At 41.4% G+C, this 15,935-nt stretch overlaps 1 protein-coding gene across 1 annotated transcript in view; it reads right to left on the bottom strand.

The window, feature by feature from the left end:
* dnah2 (dynein, axonemal, heavy chain 2) overlaps positions 1 to 15,653 on the bottom strand; it is a 58,589-nt gene extending 42,936 nt beyond the window's left edge. The window contains exons 1-26 of the mRNA XM_070929888.1: positions 15,621 to 15,653; positions 15,316 to 15,480; positions 14,819 to 15,053; positions 14,045 to 14,155; positions 13,400 to 13,638; positions 12,841 to 13,032; positions 11,716 to 11,873; positions 10,989 to 11,076; positions 10,118 to 10,323; positions 9,536 to 9,665; positions 8,982 to 9,164; positions 8,546 to 8,760; positions 8,098 to 8,244; positions 7,600 to 7,756; positions 6,956 to 7,065; positions 6,649 to 6,778; positions 6,146 to 6,334; positions 4,895 to 5,039; positions 4,513 to 4,705; positions 4,184 to 4,384; positions 3,651 to 3,807; positions 3,002 to 3,176; positions 1,836 to 1,999; positions 1,365 to 1,526; positions 986 to 1,089; positions 183 to 339 (exon numbers count right to left, since the gene is read on the bottom strand). Of these exons, the coding sequence (XP_070785989.1) occupies positions 183 to 339; positions 986 to 1,089; positions 1,365 to 1,526; positions 1,836 to 1,999; positions 3,002 to 3,176; positions 3,651 to 3,807; positions 4,184 to 4,384; positions 4,513 to 4,705; positions 4,895 to 5,039; positions 6,146 to 6,334; positions 6,649 to 6,778; positions 6,956 to 7,065; positions 7,600 to 7,756; positions 8,098 to 8,244; positions 8,546 to 8,760; positions 8,982 to 9,164; positions 9,536 to 9,665; positions 10,118 to 10,323; positions 10,989 to 11,076; positions 11,716 to 11,873; positions 12,841 to 13,032; positions 13,400 to 13,638; positions 14,045 to 14,155; positions 14,819 to 15,053; positions 15,316 to 15,480; positions 15,621 to 15,653 (4,146 nt within the window). The remainder of the gene's footprint in view (positions 1 to 182; positions 340 to 985; positions 1,090 to 1,364; positions 1,527 to 1,835; positions 2,000 to 3,001; positions 3,177 to 3,650; positions 3,808 to 4,183; positions 4,385 to 4,512; positions 4,706 to 4,894; positions 5,040 to 6,145; positions 6,335 to 6,648; positions 6,779 to 6,955; positions 7,066 to 7,599; positions 7,757 to 8,097; positions 8,245 to 8,545; positions 8,761 to 8,981; positions 9,165 to 9,535; positions 9,666 to 10,117; positions 10,324 to 10,988; positions 11,077 to 11,715; positions 11,874 to 12,840; positions 13,033 to 13,399; positions 13,639 to 14,044; positions 14,156 to 14,818; positions 15,054 to 15,315; positions 15,481 to 15,620) is intronic.
* Between the last annotated feature and the right edge of the window lie 282 nt (positions 15,654 to 15,935).

Below are 15,935 nucleotides of genomic sequence, written 5' to 3' on the forward strand. Positions count from 1 at the left end.
GACAATGGTTGAGAGGGAGACACTTCTGCTCCATGAGCTGGCAGCGCTGCCGAAGAACAGCAGGCCTGAAGGCAGGATGGAAGGGAGCCAGTCAGTTACACTTCCGACTGTGCTTACCAATTTCCTGGGCGAGACCCTAGTTAGAATGAATAGAGGCAAGGACAAGCTACAAAAATGCCCACCTGTTCTATGGAGAGTTCCTTGCTGGCGGCTCCAGAGATCTCACAGATCTTGTCAGCATACATGTCAAGGCCCAGTGATATGATCTTCTCCAGGGTGAATTCAGTGCTGGTTTGGTCAAAAGAGCACTGCAGCTCTTCACAGATCTGCTTCCAATGCCTGAAAGAAGGGTGGTATTGAAAGTCGGGTATGTCTTAGTCTCAAATTTGCCAGCTTAAAAAAAAAGTAAGGGTGAATGCTTACCAAGTTAAGTCAAATCAATTTTATTTATGTAGCCCAAAATCATTTACTAGATACTAATACTTTGAACAGTTCTCAAAGTAAAACACAATAGTACAACTTTAGAATATTTATTTCTATTCATTAGACAGTGCTCCACTACATTATAACTCAAACATTGTTTGTACAAGTTTGATAGCATCCAGGAATGCACAACTGACCTTCTTATTGCCTAGTGAAGGACATAAACAAAGGACATGTCTCTCTTAATGACTGTGGCAAGAGTGATGTACTGAAGCGAATGCCTCATGTGTGTTTTTCTTGTCTAAAACGTATACAAAACTAGGATATTTGTGGACTGCTTACACATAAATACAGATATATCTGGGCATGAAAGATGTTTCACTGCGCTCTGAGCTTTGGCTTCTTTCCGTTTGTTGTTTCATGATTCAAGGATTCAACGTCCATCTTTTTAGTTAAACTTCTTAACACTCCCCTGTACAACAAACTATTGCAAGACAACAGTTCCAAGATATACTGAAATGACAAGTGTCATATGACAAATAAATACATGTAGATACAGTACCTGTCTCTCATGGCTGGGCTCCTCAGATCAGCAATGAGAGGGATAATCCGCTTGAACTGCTCAGTCTTGTTCTTGGAGAAATCTACTATGTCCCACTCCTTATCCTGCAATCATACAAAGATTAGGTCCTCTCTACTGTGTAATGTAAATGCTGTGTATCCTGAGGGAAAGCCATACATTTAGCTGAAATGCATTTCAGTTAAAGTTTGTGGGTCTGAAGCTAAAAAATACCTAATGATTAAATGTATTGTTTGGACAATGTATTTGGATGAAACAAAACCTATACAGGAAATACATTACAGCTAAATTGTGACTGTCTCACCGTAACAGGAAGCCAAAATCTGCACCTATTTAATCAACTCTGTGTGGCAGAACTGACCTTTAATTCTCTCTGGAGTTTGTGGAGTTTTTTGAACATGTCCTGTGCGGTGCTCTCCATGCTCTCCGTCTGCAGCGTTGCAAACTGACCAACCTTCCAGATCTCCCAATTGGCATTCCATTCCTGTGTGATCTCCCAGACCTGCTGCAGGTGGTCTATGTCCTGTAAAACATACAGACATAAACAAACATGTGGGCAAACAAAACCTCAGTTATTAAATGCGCCTTGCATTACTGTTAGGCTAGCATTTGCAACAAAAAATATTCCTTTAAAATCCATCACAACATTGTGGTTTGAATTCAGTGTAGGACCTTTGATGCATGTCATGCCCTCTCTCTCATGCCCTGTCAATTTCCTACTACTATATACGACCAAATACTTGTAAAACCTTCTCTTGATTAATTATTATAATCATTATGTTGAGTTTATATAAGCTTATGGCAAGACAACAGTATGTTAGAACTATGAGACCTTCTCCAGCATCCGGATGCTTTTGTAGGGGGGCTGTTCTATTTTGAAGAAGCCCAGCCCATGAAGGATGGTGCCCTCTTCCTGTTTCAGAGCCTCCAGTTGGCTGCGATTCCCTGCTATCTGCTTTAAAGCCAACTCAGTGCTCAGCACACTGTCAAATGGACCTGGATATACACAAGCAAAAATGTAGGGAGATACACACATGAAAAAACATACACATTCATATGTCCACGCACAAAAACAAAGGGCAACATATTATACAATGCCTACTGTATCTTCAGCAAGAAAACACACTGATTTGAATATATTGTGAAATCATCGACCAAATCATGGATGGCCAACTGACAGCTCTGTAATACAGATATAAAAAAACAAATATAAAACACAGGTCATTACTTCCAACACACTCAGGTTGGTATATGCCTTTAGAAAGTAGAGATTTGTTAACCATTAAAACATTTAATTATACTGTTTCTACAAAGGTAATATCAGTAATATCTGTCATATCTCTGGTTATATAAGTTGATAGGCTGTTTAATGGATTTTTTTTTACATTTACAGGATTATAGATTTTTGCATTCATGTTACCAAGCCCCTTTGTTTGGTATTTAATTCACTGTATTGGCAAAAAAATTAATTCCCATCTTGTTTTCTTATGCATAAAACACTAGTGTATATTCAATATTCAATACATGTCGTAGATATAAAGAGACAATTGCCGTTGTTATGTAAAATGACATATATTTTGATAGAAGGTTTAATCATATCAGCCACCCCTATAACACAATAACGTGAAGGGGGAAGTAAGGGACAGAGGGGAAGGAAAGATGGTAGAACCCAAAAACAGAAGGGAAATGATGGGAGTGAAAAGGAGTGGGAAAGGCAGAGAGAAGGCAGAGAGGAACAAGTGGTGGTGATGATGATGATGGGGCAGGAAATCAGTCATTATGTGTCTTCCAGTCAGGGACATCAGTTTTTGCATCAGGGGCAGGAACAGATTAGACACAGGCTATTGGTTCTAGAGAGGCTTTGTATAGATCAGTAACAGCTCAGTAGAGGCAGAAAGAAACAGAGAGAGCAACAGTAAGGTGCACACACCATGGTGATGAAACACTTGGTGATAATATTCATGAGTGTGTAAAAGAGAGAGTAAGAGAGAGTATGACCTGTGCTGTTGAACTCCAGCAAAGTGGTCTGGATCTTCTTCTTGAACTCCTCAGAGGACAGGATGAGGCTGTTCTTAAACTTCTCTTTGTGCTTCTGCAGCATGACGTCACTGTCAATCAACACCTGCTGGAACCACACCCACTCCCCATTCAGCACCTGACACAGATCCTGCACCTGTGGGTCAACCAAATGTCAGGAGAGGAATGATGAGGAGGAATATTCTGAGTTTGTTTATGTGTAGATATGCAGTGTCCATGAATACCAGAGAAGTCAGAGTTTTGACCATGTCTGTATCCTGCTGACACCCTGAAGGTATACAAAAATCCCACAGATTTCATTATTTTACTTCAGGGAGGGTGAACAATTGACACGTAGATGCATCTTTGTTTATAAACTCTTTATCAAGTGAGCAAATTTCTCTCTCTGCATATCAGCACAATTATTGTAACCTGTAACAAACCTGTAAAGACATGATGAGTATTTTACTTGTTGCTCCATGAACAAATTACAACAACAGTAGTAGGCATCTTCTTTCACTAACTGAGAGGTATTACAGGGGTGCAGACACAAGGATAAAGCCACTGTAGTTCTGCATTGTGTTCACTGTATATATGTATGCATGCGCTTATTAGTGAGCAAGGTGCTTACAGCCTGTTCCACTGGGACCTCATATTTGTCCAGGATAGAAAACTGATCATGGATGAGAGGAATCTGAGCCTCTGTCTTGGCCAAATCGCCCTGGAGAGTCTCCAAGAGCTTCAGGCTCTCACCAAGCTCCACCAGTGTCTGGGGGGGTTGTCTTAGCCTAAACACACACATACAAACAAAAAAAAGTGACGCAACCTTAAGCACAATATATATATCAAATGTTTACAGGATCAAAACCTTCCTTTCCCCTCTCCTCTTCCCTTCATCTTCCCTCAATGACTGAAGACATCAGGATGGGTAAAATCAATAATTCATATTTTTCACCTGAATTCACCTTGTTAGTCAGCCAGTGTGGGCTGGCCTGTAGTCCCACAACACCTGCAGGCCTTGCGCTGGCAAGCACTGACAATCATGCAGTAATTTATGGTCAAGGTGCGGGCTGGATAGATTTTTTAAATGATCTTTTTCACAAATTATAAACTAAATACAGTAGGTTTATGTGACAAATGAAGTCCTGTCACTTGACTCCCCACCTGTTTGCATTGTCTTGCAGTGAGGCATGAAGTTCTTTTAGGCGAGTGGTGGCCATGTGGCTGAGCAGCTGGGTGGACTTGGTTTGCCACTCGCTGCAGTGCTGCCCCAAAGAGGATTTGAGTGGTGAACAGTCCAGCATGACAAACCGGATATTCAGTACTGTCTCTTCCTGTTGAACACTGTTGGCCTTTTCTGTGTACCTGGAGGGGAACCAGAGAATGGACATTGTGCAGAAATGCAGAAAAGGGAGATTAATGTGCCTGCATGCTTCATTATTAGTAATATATTACTAAGATATTATATATTATTAGTTTTTATTGCACAGTGCCTGTGTATATCTGCATCAAAAGTTGTGACTGGTGGGTTTTGTCTCTGGTAGCGTTGTATAAAGGAGTCCTTGTTGATCTCCCAGATATCCCTGTATTTGTCCCAGGCCTTCAGATAGGCCTGCAGGTGGCTGGCATTGGCTGTCATCCCTGTGGAAACTGCCGCCTGAATCTTCCTTATCTCCTCGTCTTGCTCTGAAGGATCAAAAAGGACAGGGTGACAAAAGTAGAAGCTCAGACAGATACCCATGGTCACATACTGCACACATACACTCATATACAACTGCTTGATAATCACGGTCTGTAGTAATGTACAAGGATTTTATATATATACATGCAAAAACAAGTAAAATGAAAGAAAGCTTTTTAAAAAATAGCTCTAACCTATGTTGATGTGTATGGGATTCCCCTGGGAGCGTTTGCAGGAGAGAAGTTCAGGCAGTCGTTTAAATTCTGAGATTGTGTTGATGAGCTGAGGCAAAACGTTCACAATCTGAGCAAGCTTTCCAAGCGTCGGCGAGAACTCGATCTGTCAAAACAGAGGCACACACACACACACACACACACACACATTTTAACATAAACAAACACACAGACACTCACTTTTAACAAATCACCAGCCAATAAATTGTGAATTGAAATGAACTGCTGCAAGGGCAATTTACATACCTGTGTGTGGGTGAGTGTGTTAACGCAAGTGTGCACCAAAATAAAAGTCATACCATAACCATGCAGCGGAGCCTCACAGCAAGTGCACAGTGAACACCATGCTTCAGAATATGATATATAGTGTGTTGTCATGGTCACAGGTTGTAATTTGTCTGATTCATTGATTGCTGAAAGTTAAGAAGGTGGATCTTATCTGATATGAGCCTGTCAAGGAAAAGATACCAGGGGAAAGAAGAGGAAGAGAGAGGAGGAGGAGGAAGTACACACAAATGGCAAGCTGCAGAGGAGCCCTTTTGTTAAGACTGTGATGGATAATGAATAATAACCCACATCCCTTTTGGTTTAATTTCTGTTTGTGTTTATGAGTTAACCTAAATAAACAGAACCAACACTGAGGAGTACTCCCAGTATTCAAGTAAGATAGAAGTAAGCATCCCTTCTCTGGCATTGGCAACCAAAGCCACTCAATCTATGTTGTGGCCTGTTAGTAACCACAAAGCCTAGTGTTAATTAATTCCCCTAGACATAACAACAAATAATTTATCCAGTAATAGATGCCATGATAGTATGTGACAAAGAAGGGTTAGAGAGAGATAACCAAACATTTATGTTGGTTGCAAACCTCCTGAGTAGAGCATGTGTGCATGTGTTTGTGTGTGTGTGTGTTCTATGCTGTTTGATGTCTGCATGGAAATCTCTGATTGATCCAGATGGGGGAGCAGAACAATGAGAGGATGGATGGCTGTGTGTGTGTGTGTGTGTGTGTGTGTGTGTGTGTGTGTGTGTGTGTGTGTGTGTGTGCGTGTGCGTGTCTGAGTAAGAATAAGATTAGCTTCCTACATCAGTGAGCACATGCCAGTTCATGTGATACAACTTTGCCATGCGTGCAAAGCCGGTCAGCAGGTCAACATATGTGGACATATCATTATCACATGACCTAATTGGATTAAGAGAGGTTGCTGGTACCTTTGGTGTGGATTGGGGAGTTGCCTGGCGCAGTGCTACCAGGACTTTGAACAAGGGATTGGGCGATGTCTTGCTGTCTCCATTGATGGCCTTGGATAGCTTTTTCATGGAGCGCTTGATGTTGCTCCTAAGAGCTTCCTCTACCATGTGGTCCACCTTCTCTGTGTAGATCACCCAGTGCTCCTGGACCTTAAACACCATGGTAAAAATGAACAATGTGTTTTTACTAGTTTAACCACTAGTTAAACAACTTATGTGGGTCAATACATATATTTTATCCAGCAATGTTTTGTACTGCTTTAAACTTCATCTCCAGAAAATGAACTAAACTACTGACCACTTAACAGCTGCAAGTGCTTGCGTCTCTATCCTCTAAGCTTCTGCCTCAACCTTGGACATTTACAGTATATCAAGTCTAAAATAACAATCTTATAAAATGAGCCAGATTACAATTTTCTTAAAGTGCAGGAACATTTCTGATGACAGAAAAAGGAAGCACAGACCTCGGGTCCATCATTAGAGAAGGTGTTGTGGATGCGGGTCATGATATCAACAATTTCCTGGTGTGCTGAGCGCAGTATTTGGAGATGGCTCTGCTGATGAGCCTTCTGGCCATCCTCGAACTCCAGGTTCCTAAGAAATTAATAATGAAGAATGAATAAGAATGAATGTCATAAGAAGTGACTATAATAAATATTATCTGCACTTTATGTGTATATAAATATCTACACACTTTATATTATTTATTTTGTGTATTTACTGTTCTAGACATCCCATGCAATGAGGAAGAAATCACATATCTGTCGTTACCTGTACACAGTCTTTCCATCCAGTCTGACCAGTAATGCTTCACTCATCTGGCGACAGAGGGTGGAGATGGATAGATTGGATACTTTGTATCCATCAACTATCAACTGAACCTGGAGTGTAATGAAGAGGACAGGAGAGAGTACAATCCAATGCGTTCTTTGTTCTGGACAAAAAATAGGTTCAAGATCTGTTGAGAGCGCCTTTAGTTACTTTGGTATGTTCTCTGAAACATATTGCCTGATGAACTAAAATCCGTCACACTTTGTCCATGTTCTAAATTAAACTGAAGGGAGTAGAAAAGTGTTGCACACTCTGGCTCCATATGCCTTAACTAATGCATTATGCATGAATGCACATGGGGCCAGAGTGTGCAACACTTTTTTTTCTACTCTCACGTCTACTTCCAGTGATCAGCACCTGTGTGTTATTTTTTCTTCTAAATTAAACTGAAAACAACTATTGCTGAACACATTTTGCAAGCCAGTCAGGGGATTGAATCCACACCACTCTCCATTCACCCACATTTCTAACCTATAGGCCACCACAGCCGCCTGTCTGAATCCCAAAAGACAGGAAAAAAAGTTAATACAGTAACAATAATACTGTACACATGCCCATATCAGTAAGTGGTGAACTGTGTCAACCTTGTCAACGTGCAAGAGACAGTCACGGATGAAGATGTTAGAAGCTCCTTTAGACAGCCACAGGAGCTTGGTCAGCCCTGGCTGAATCTTCTTATCCATGAAACGAATTCGCTCCTGAAACAGACCCAACTCGTCAGGAGACAGCCCTCCAATGATCCTGAAACACACACACACACAGATGAGAAGGGCATTAATTAAATACTGGCGTGTTTACTGGGTGAGTACTCATGGAGCAGGCAAAATCATGAGTGTGTGTGAGTTTTCATTTTAAAGTCCACTGTAAAGTCTTGCCATTGCCAAGTTCCTACAATAACAATGTCATTTGATTTTTTTGGGGAAAAGTACCAAGTACAGAAGGAAGTTAAAGGCACAGTATCTTCCCAAAAATACATTTGGATGATTACGATACAACCATACATCAGGCCCCTGATATCGGAAATCATTATTCAGTTAGCATGCATGTTTGTTCTCCTCTGTGTGTGTGTGTGTGTATAAGACCTGTTATAGTCCCTGATCAGCAGCAGTGATCTCTCCCTCAGGCCTCTGAGGTCCTCCCTGTCCTGGTAAACGTCAGACACAGACTGGGGGATCTCAAACTTTAGTCTATCCCAGTAGTGGATCTCAGAGAACAGGGTCAATAGGTTGCTGGAAAAGAAAACGCATAAAAAACACAAAATAAATAATAAGCACATTTATGTATATCTTTGTGTTTGAGTCGAATTGTTTTGGTTCTTCATGAATATATTGAGTAAGAGCATATCTCTGTATCAAGCTAATGGTGAGAGTGTATCTATACCTCTGAATGCAGAGTTAACACACAAAGTATGGGTTTGTGTGTGTCTCAAGTACACAGACACCAATATACAGTGTAAGACACTACATGTACGTATACTTTAATGTGAATGACTTGTGTCTCTTGTGTGTGAGTCGTGTTTGTGTAACCCACTTGTCAAAGTTGATGTCCAGCTTGGCGGTCTTGTCCTTGCAGCGCGCCATGAGTGGCTGCTCCAGTCTCTTGAGGTACTGTCCGTCCAGGTTCTGGCTCCACTCGCTGAAGTTCTTCCTCACCATCTCATCCAAAACCTGGATCGTCTGGCCATAGGTGAAAACTACCTGCTTACGGCTGTATGACTCAGGCATGAAGTGGGCCTTCTGAAGCACCTGGACAGGAAGGAAAGGGGACAAAGGAGGAAGAAGTCAAGGAAGGAGCTCCAGGAGGAGGGTTCACTTGAGACCATGAATACTACTTGTTAAAAACAAAAGTGTGGACAGAGTTCTTACTACTACTCTTTACTTTGCACACTGCTTATGTGATGGCGTGAAGTAACTGGTATGTAAGAAGACTAAAAGGAATAGATTACTGTGTAGCCAAATGGACTCACCTCCATGGGTCTCTCTAAGCGATGTCTGAGGGCCCTCACCCAGTGAGCCTGGCCTGCTATCCGTGGCATATGGTCAGGGGAAGACCTTGTCCTCTGGTTCAGCTCCTTGTTGACCATTTTGAGCTCCTTGTTAAAGATGTTGTACACTTCCTCCACCTTCTCTTCTGTGGTGCGCTTAATGGCCTGGGATGGAGAAGATGGGAGGGAAGACACAAATGTGAAACAAATGTGGGGGCTCTCAAAGATATCCAACAAAAATAAACTACACACAAAGCCTAATATGGAAAATCATTTTGTTCTCAATGGATTCAAGTAATAGAAGAGGAGTTCTCTATGAACTTAGGGGAGGGATATTGACTTTGGTGTGGGTTAGCCATAGCGAACTGCAGAGACCCCAGGCATCCAACAATGAACCTATATAGCAATATGAACTGTAAAGGTTTAGTAAATAGGAGGCAAGAGAATGTGTTTAATCAAGTAGTGCATGTTTATTAAGTGTTGTAAAAGCAAATTGAGGACTTGAATGTGTGTGTGTATGTTTGTGAGAGAGACACCTCTCGAGTGGACATAGGCCTAAAAATGTCCAGAAGCCGAACTCCTTCCTCCACTGTGTTCACCGTCTTAAACACTGAACTGATCAGGTTCTGCATCATCATTTCCAGATCCTTTATCAATGCACGAAACCTGTGTACGCACACACAGCAGAACATATCCACACATGAAAACCCATATGCATGATGATCAGCTGATAAATACACACTGCATTTGTGCCTTATGCGCATGAAAGCGGGTCCATATAATCAGTACCACCACAAAATGATCCATCCTACATGCCGCGAACAAATAAATAATGTTAGCATGTATTAAGATAGCAAGCATGTACAGGTAACATCAGAACAGCTGATACATTTTCAGGTATCAGTGGATTCTTTCATTAGGACATTGTATTTTTGTTTGTATTTGTGTAACTTTGTGGAGTGCGATAGACCATACATCAACTGCATCATGACAATTAATCAACATTTCATTGCTTTATACCAAACTGAAAACATTTTTGGCTTTTTAAATCATGCCAAATACTTTGATTCTATTATATTTAGTCTTAGTTTGAATGTGTTCAAGAGCAATAGACCTACCTGTTGAATTCATTGCACCATGAGGTGTTCTCGACATCAAGGATGCCCTTGTCAACAGAGCGCAGGTTCTGTAGGCCACGGTGGAAGGTGCCTTCTATCTCCAGAAGGGAGCGAGTGAACTCTGGTCCCTGGCAACTGCTGAAGCATGGCAGGGCCCTCTGCTGACCATCCTTCCAACGGGCAAACTGATGCTGGCAGTCACATACCTGAGAGAAGGAAGAGAAAATAATATCCCAAATAGCAAAAATGCATACTGTATCACCACGCAAGAAAAGGATTTAGTGAAATGAATGTACGGTTTGAAGACTTAATATATTGGAAGTCATATGCCATTGATTTACAGAGGACAATATCCACAAAGAGGCTTGGTCAACAATAGCAGGGATAGAGGTAAAGATATGAATACAAAGTGGAACAAAATGGGAAAAGAAAGCCACCCTTACAGTATACTGTATTTGACTCCAATCTGTTTAAATCACAATGAAAACAACACATACTAGAAGCCACTACAAGCGCAGGAAAGCACCATGTGGCCTCCATTCCATTTGTAAACTTCTGCATGACAATCCTGTGTGTAATCTCTTTAGTATTGTTCTGTTGCACAGGAAGGTTGACATGATATCATTTATTGGCAACAATAAAAAACATTATTTACAGGCAGCATCCTTACTTCATAAGGAACGCTTGCATTGGCTATAGCCAGTCATACCCTGTATGATTATATGTGACAAATAAAGTTGTATTTGCTTACAGGGGTGGTTACTTGGTCTGACATGGATTTCAACAGCATGAATTTACAGAGTTGTAGTGTGCAGATGTATGTCTGTACATTTGTTAATGTCTCTGTATGTATGACTAAGGGAAAACTCACCTCAAGTAGGTCTCTGAACCTCTGAATGAAGGCATCAATCACCACAAAAAAGCTGGTTTGGTCCAGGACCCAGCCTTTTGGAGAATACCTGATGTAAAAATAGAGGGGGAACAAGAGAGACAAAAAGAGGAGGACAGAGAAAGGGGAAGGTGGTAGAGAGTCGGAAACATAAATGAAGATTCAGATGAGCACCTCGGTATTATGGAACTGGGTCTACAGCGGTAACTTAATTGTAAAATGTTCAAAACCAAAAAAGCAGGTTGTTACAGTAGCAAACAACCATCCATTCAGGCTAAGCCCTAATCACACAGGACATATCTGATCTGCTTCTGAGTTAAAAACCCTCCAAATCTCTCAGGTTTTCTGGGATTGTTTTGCGTACTGTTCCAAGGTTGAAGCATGGTGAAACAGCTTTCAGTTAATTGCAACACATATCTGGAACAAACTTCCAGAAGATCTGAGATCACCTCCAGCCTAAACTCTATCAAATCAAGGCTTTTCTGTTTAACAATGCTCTTAAAGGGTCGATATATTTCTGCATTGAAACCACAATGACATTTTGACCAACTTAATATCAATTCAGTTTTACACTAAACCCACATAAAGCAGTGAATGACGATAGTTAAAATCAAACACATTCACTTTTGATAATTTAAGACTTTTAAAGTCCCCAGGGGTACCCAGATGACAATATACTGAGTCCCTAAACAGGTGCGATTTCTCCTACTTGTGCTGAATCTGTGAGGCATGCAGGTAAATTTCCTTCCAGGATAGGCAGCACTGGATACAGTCGGTGAGGTTTTGCTTGCTGGATAACACATAGCCCTCAAAGATCCTGTCCAGACAGATGCTTTGGAAGCACTGGCGGATGATCTCATTACTCATCTGCAACACAGCAGAAAACAAACACATTGTCACAAATATAGTATCGGGAGACCAAGTTATAGACACTCATATTCATCTTCTGCAGATGTGAAGGCAAAGGATATCAGACTGCTTGTAATACTGTATTAAACAGAACAAAGACAACATCAGCTGCAGCTACAGACATCACAGAGGCAACTGACTGCAGAATGGTCACTACAGCAGGTATCACCCGCTAGGGTCATTATTTTCTCTCCCCTCTCTTTGATATTAGCTGGAGCAGCCCAGTCAAAAGTCCTTGCCCTGCAGCCTTCAGAGATTGGAAAATGATATTAAACCAGACATTGTGTTCCCCAGTGATCTACATTGTAGTTGTGTGGGTTAAAGGTGCAGCATTAAATCCAGCACTACACAGGTCTGAAGAAACACCAGCCGCTCTGAAGGGAGCACCACTGCTTTTGCTGTCAGATCACTGCAGCCACAGGTACACACTCGAACAATAGACCTAATGTTTTGTCAGAGCAAGTAATGTTCATGTAATATCAAAGGCATAAGACAGAGTGTGTGTGTGTGAGAGAGAAAGAGAGAGAGAGAGAGAGAGAGAGAGAGAGAGAGAGAGAGAGAGAGAGAGAGAGAGAAGATGAAGAACATTAGGAAAATATCAAAATATAGGGACACAAAAAAGTGTAAGAAAAACAAAAGTAATGCAGTGAGTGGTGATGATGATGCCTTATCAGAAAAAGACAATGTAATCCAACTGGAGAGCTGATCTACAACTGAAAGGATATTCTGACAGCAAAAGGTTATCTGTTAATGTTGCTCCACTTATCTGTGGAATACATGATTGCTTGTGTAAAGGAACGAAAAGTAGTTTGCAGCATGTGTCTGTGTATGCACAGTAACCGAGACAGAGCAAAGGAGGTCAATAAAAGAAACCAGGTGAGAGTACACTAGTCCCTGTTACTCTGATGTAGTGAAATGCATGTACCTTGCGGAAGAGACCAGTGATGCTCTCACTGGTATTGTAGTGGAAGGAGTTGACCCAGATGATACGAATGAGACTGACAATGTGTCGCAGCTTAGGAGCAACTTGGCTAGGCTTGAGCTGGGCAAGCTCTTCACAGGGCTCCTTCAGTATGGACAGGTAGGACAGGTTGGATTGGGCCTGCAGAGAGCAATCCTGAGAAACACACACACACACACACACACACACACACACACACACAAAGGAAAGATGATAATATTGTGGTTATTATTACGATTTTCCAACTTTCTAGCTAAGAAGCTAGTGGGTCGCACAGATGCAGTAATGTTGCAATAATGCACCATTGAGTAGCACTCAAATCCCTGAGTAAGGGAGTAAGAAATGATCAAGACTACTGAGTAAAATGGAATTCTACCATACTCCATCAGAGTATACATATGTTTGGTGGCATGGAACTGCAACATATTGCAACAATACACAGTATTGTTCTTTAATCTAAAGAGTAACATTATACCTTTGTAAAGAGATGATTTCAGACGTGAGACTTGCAGACTTCCTGTACCTGTATTTCCTTGGCCAGTTTGCAGAAGCGCTGTACATAAGGAGACTTGGAGAGCTGCAGGATATTCTGGATGTGCCTGACCCCTGGCTTTTGCAGCTGCTGGCTGATGTCCAACAGCTTGGCAGAGCGACTCTTCCAGAAGGTTATCTCCTGCAGCGGGCCACAGTTGTCCATCATCTTCATTATTCCTTGGGCATTCAGAAGCTCCTTGATCTGATCTGTCCAGTTGATCATAACAGCTAAAACAGGAAGAACAAGTGAGTGGATGAAAAGGGAAATAGGGGAAAAGAGAAAAAAAGAAAAGGACAGAGGGGTGCAGAGAGCAAAGGTTGGAATGATGTGAAAACCACTAAGTATGACAAGGAAATGTTGGAATAAAATTATGGAATTGAGGAGAAAAAGGAATTGAAGGGAGAAATTGCATAGAATACAAAAAACAATAAACAATTTGAATGGATGCAGGTGAGAGGTTATGAGCCCAATGCTTCATTAAATAAAATCTCTAAAGAGTGTGTGTCTTTTTAAGAGAAACTCACAGACCAAAAGTCTGTGAATGTGACCTATTAGATACAGACCCAACAGAGACAGATGGAAAGATAGAAAGGCACCCACACCCCCCATGCATATAGAGCTCCTCAGGCTTACTCTCCATTCTCTGTACCAGCTTCTTGTCCTTGCTGGCGCTCTCAGGGCTGCACTGTAGGCCTTCCATTGGGATGTATAGAACTGTGTTGCCCACCTTCTTATACACATCATCTGTTCAAAAATAAAATTATATAAAATATTACACGGCAGCAAATGTGTATGTGTATCGTGCTTCTTATGATTCTTACTGCACCTTCCTGGCATAGAGCGCAACCTGCATACCAGGGCCTATAAAATACCTTAGTCCACCATTTATATATGTATACTGTAAACTCATGATTTGCCATCATAGAGGAGCTTCACTGTTACTGAATGAAATCTTCTTGCTACACAAGAGAGATGTGGGAGTCTAGGAATTGATTCTTGGTGGATTGACTGACTAATAGTTGTGTGGTAAAATGAAAAAATAATGGCAAAGCACACTTCAGGCTCCAGGCTGACTAATACCAGAAAATCCCAAATCTACTGGTCTATCTAGGTGTGTACTCTCTCTGCATTGGTATAAAGTGACAAATTTGTAGAAATAGAAGTGTTTCTGACACAGTGAGGGACATCTAAAATGCTTTAAACGCACCTCACAAACACTGTATGTGTAGATAGCTCTTTATTGATGTATTGTATAGAGGAGGCTCCTATAGGGTCTCAAAGTCAAATCATAGTCAGGAAGGCAAAGATAACACCTTTACAGGAGTCAAGAAGTTTCTTAGAACTACTATCTTGTGTAATGCTGTTAACTGTTCACTGTCTCTCTCTCTTTTCCCCCGAGGTACCCACCTGTGAGGCTGGCAAGATAGCAATGCATGTTGTTGGTATAGTTGTCCTTGATGCTCTTCTCCCTGTATGTACTGAGGGCAACGGAGGGGGCATGCAAACAGGTCATGTCATGAAGCAGCCTCTGGGTGGGGTCGCCCCGCACTGTGCCAAACTGTACGGCAGCATCGAACGTCTCTGCTGTGATTATGGCTCCTGGCATGCGGCTGAAATAGGACAGCTGCTCTCCCACCTGTCCCTATAAATGCATTTTAGATATGGAGGTCAAGAGAGATAGAAAAATAATACAGTGAGGGTTAGATTAAAAAAATGAAACATACTGTAAGAGAGGAGAAGAGAGTATACCAGCTCTGCCGACAAGGTGGACAATGATGCTTTTTAGGAGTGTGAACAATTGCATTTGAACACATCTCTCTGACAGGATCGTGCAAATACCTGTACATTAAACTAATCAAAATTAGGATTTTAGGATTGAGAGTGGAGAGGAAAGTGTGCTGTACCGGTAAAGGCATGGAGTACTCCACCCGCAGGCTGCCGTAGGTATCCACATAGACCACAATGGTTGTGATAGACGTGTCCACAATAAATTGATCCACAGCCCTCTCATTCTCCTCTGTCCACAACTCTTCAGTTACACCAGAAAGAACCACACACCGGATAAACAACTTCCAGTAGATGGAGAGATGAAAGCAGGGGTCCAAGGAGAAAAGAAGGGAGGGAAAGAGAGAAAGGTGGTTATTTAGAGGGATAATGGAATGGTAATAGAAGTAAAAATTACAAATTACAATCAATGACCCAGTCTTACCAGACGAATGGTCTTGGAGTATTCCTCTTCCATTTCATCCACAGCTTCCACCTCCAAGCTTTCTTCTTTCTCTATGGTCATTGAAGCACTTAAAGCACACACAGACACAAACACACTGAAATGCAGTGACATATAAAGACACCAATATACAATTTTAAACTTCAACGTCAATATAACTACCTGTGTCCTGTTGTTTACTGTTAAAAAAGACAAAACGTTAATTATAAAGTTATTTTAAGTTTAACTATCCGAATTAACTTAGTAAATCAACCTTTGTATGTAGACTGGGTAACGTTAACGTCAGAGGAAACGGCT

This window comes from Enoplosus armatus, chromosome 23 (assembly GCF_043641665.1).
Source record: "Enoplosus armatus isolate fEnoArm2 chromosome 23, fEnoArm2.hap1, whole genome shotgun sequence".
Taxonomy (NCBI): domain Eukaryota; kingdom Metazoa; phylum Chordata; class Actinopteri; order Centrarchiformes; family Enoplosidae; genus Enoplosus; species Enoplosus armatus.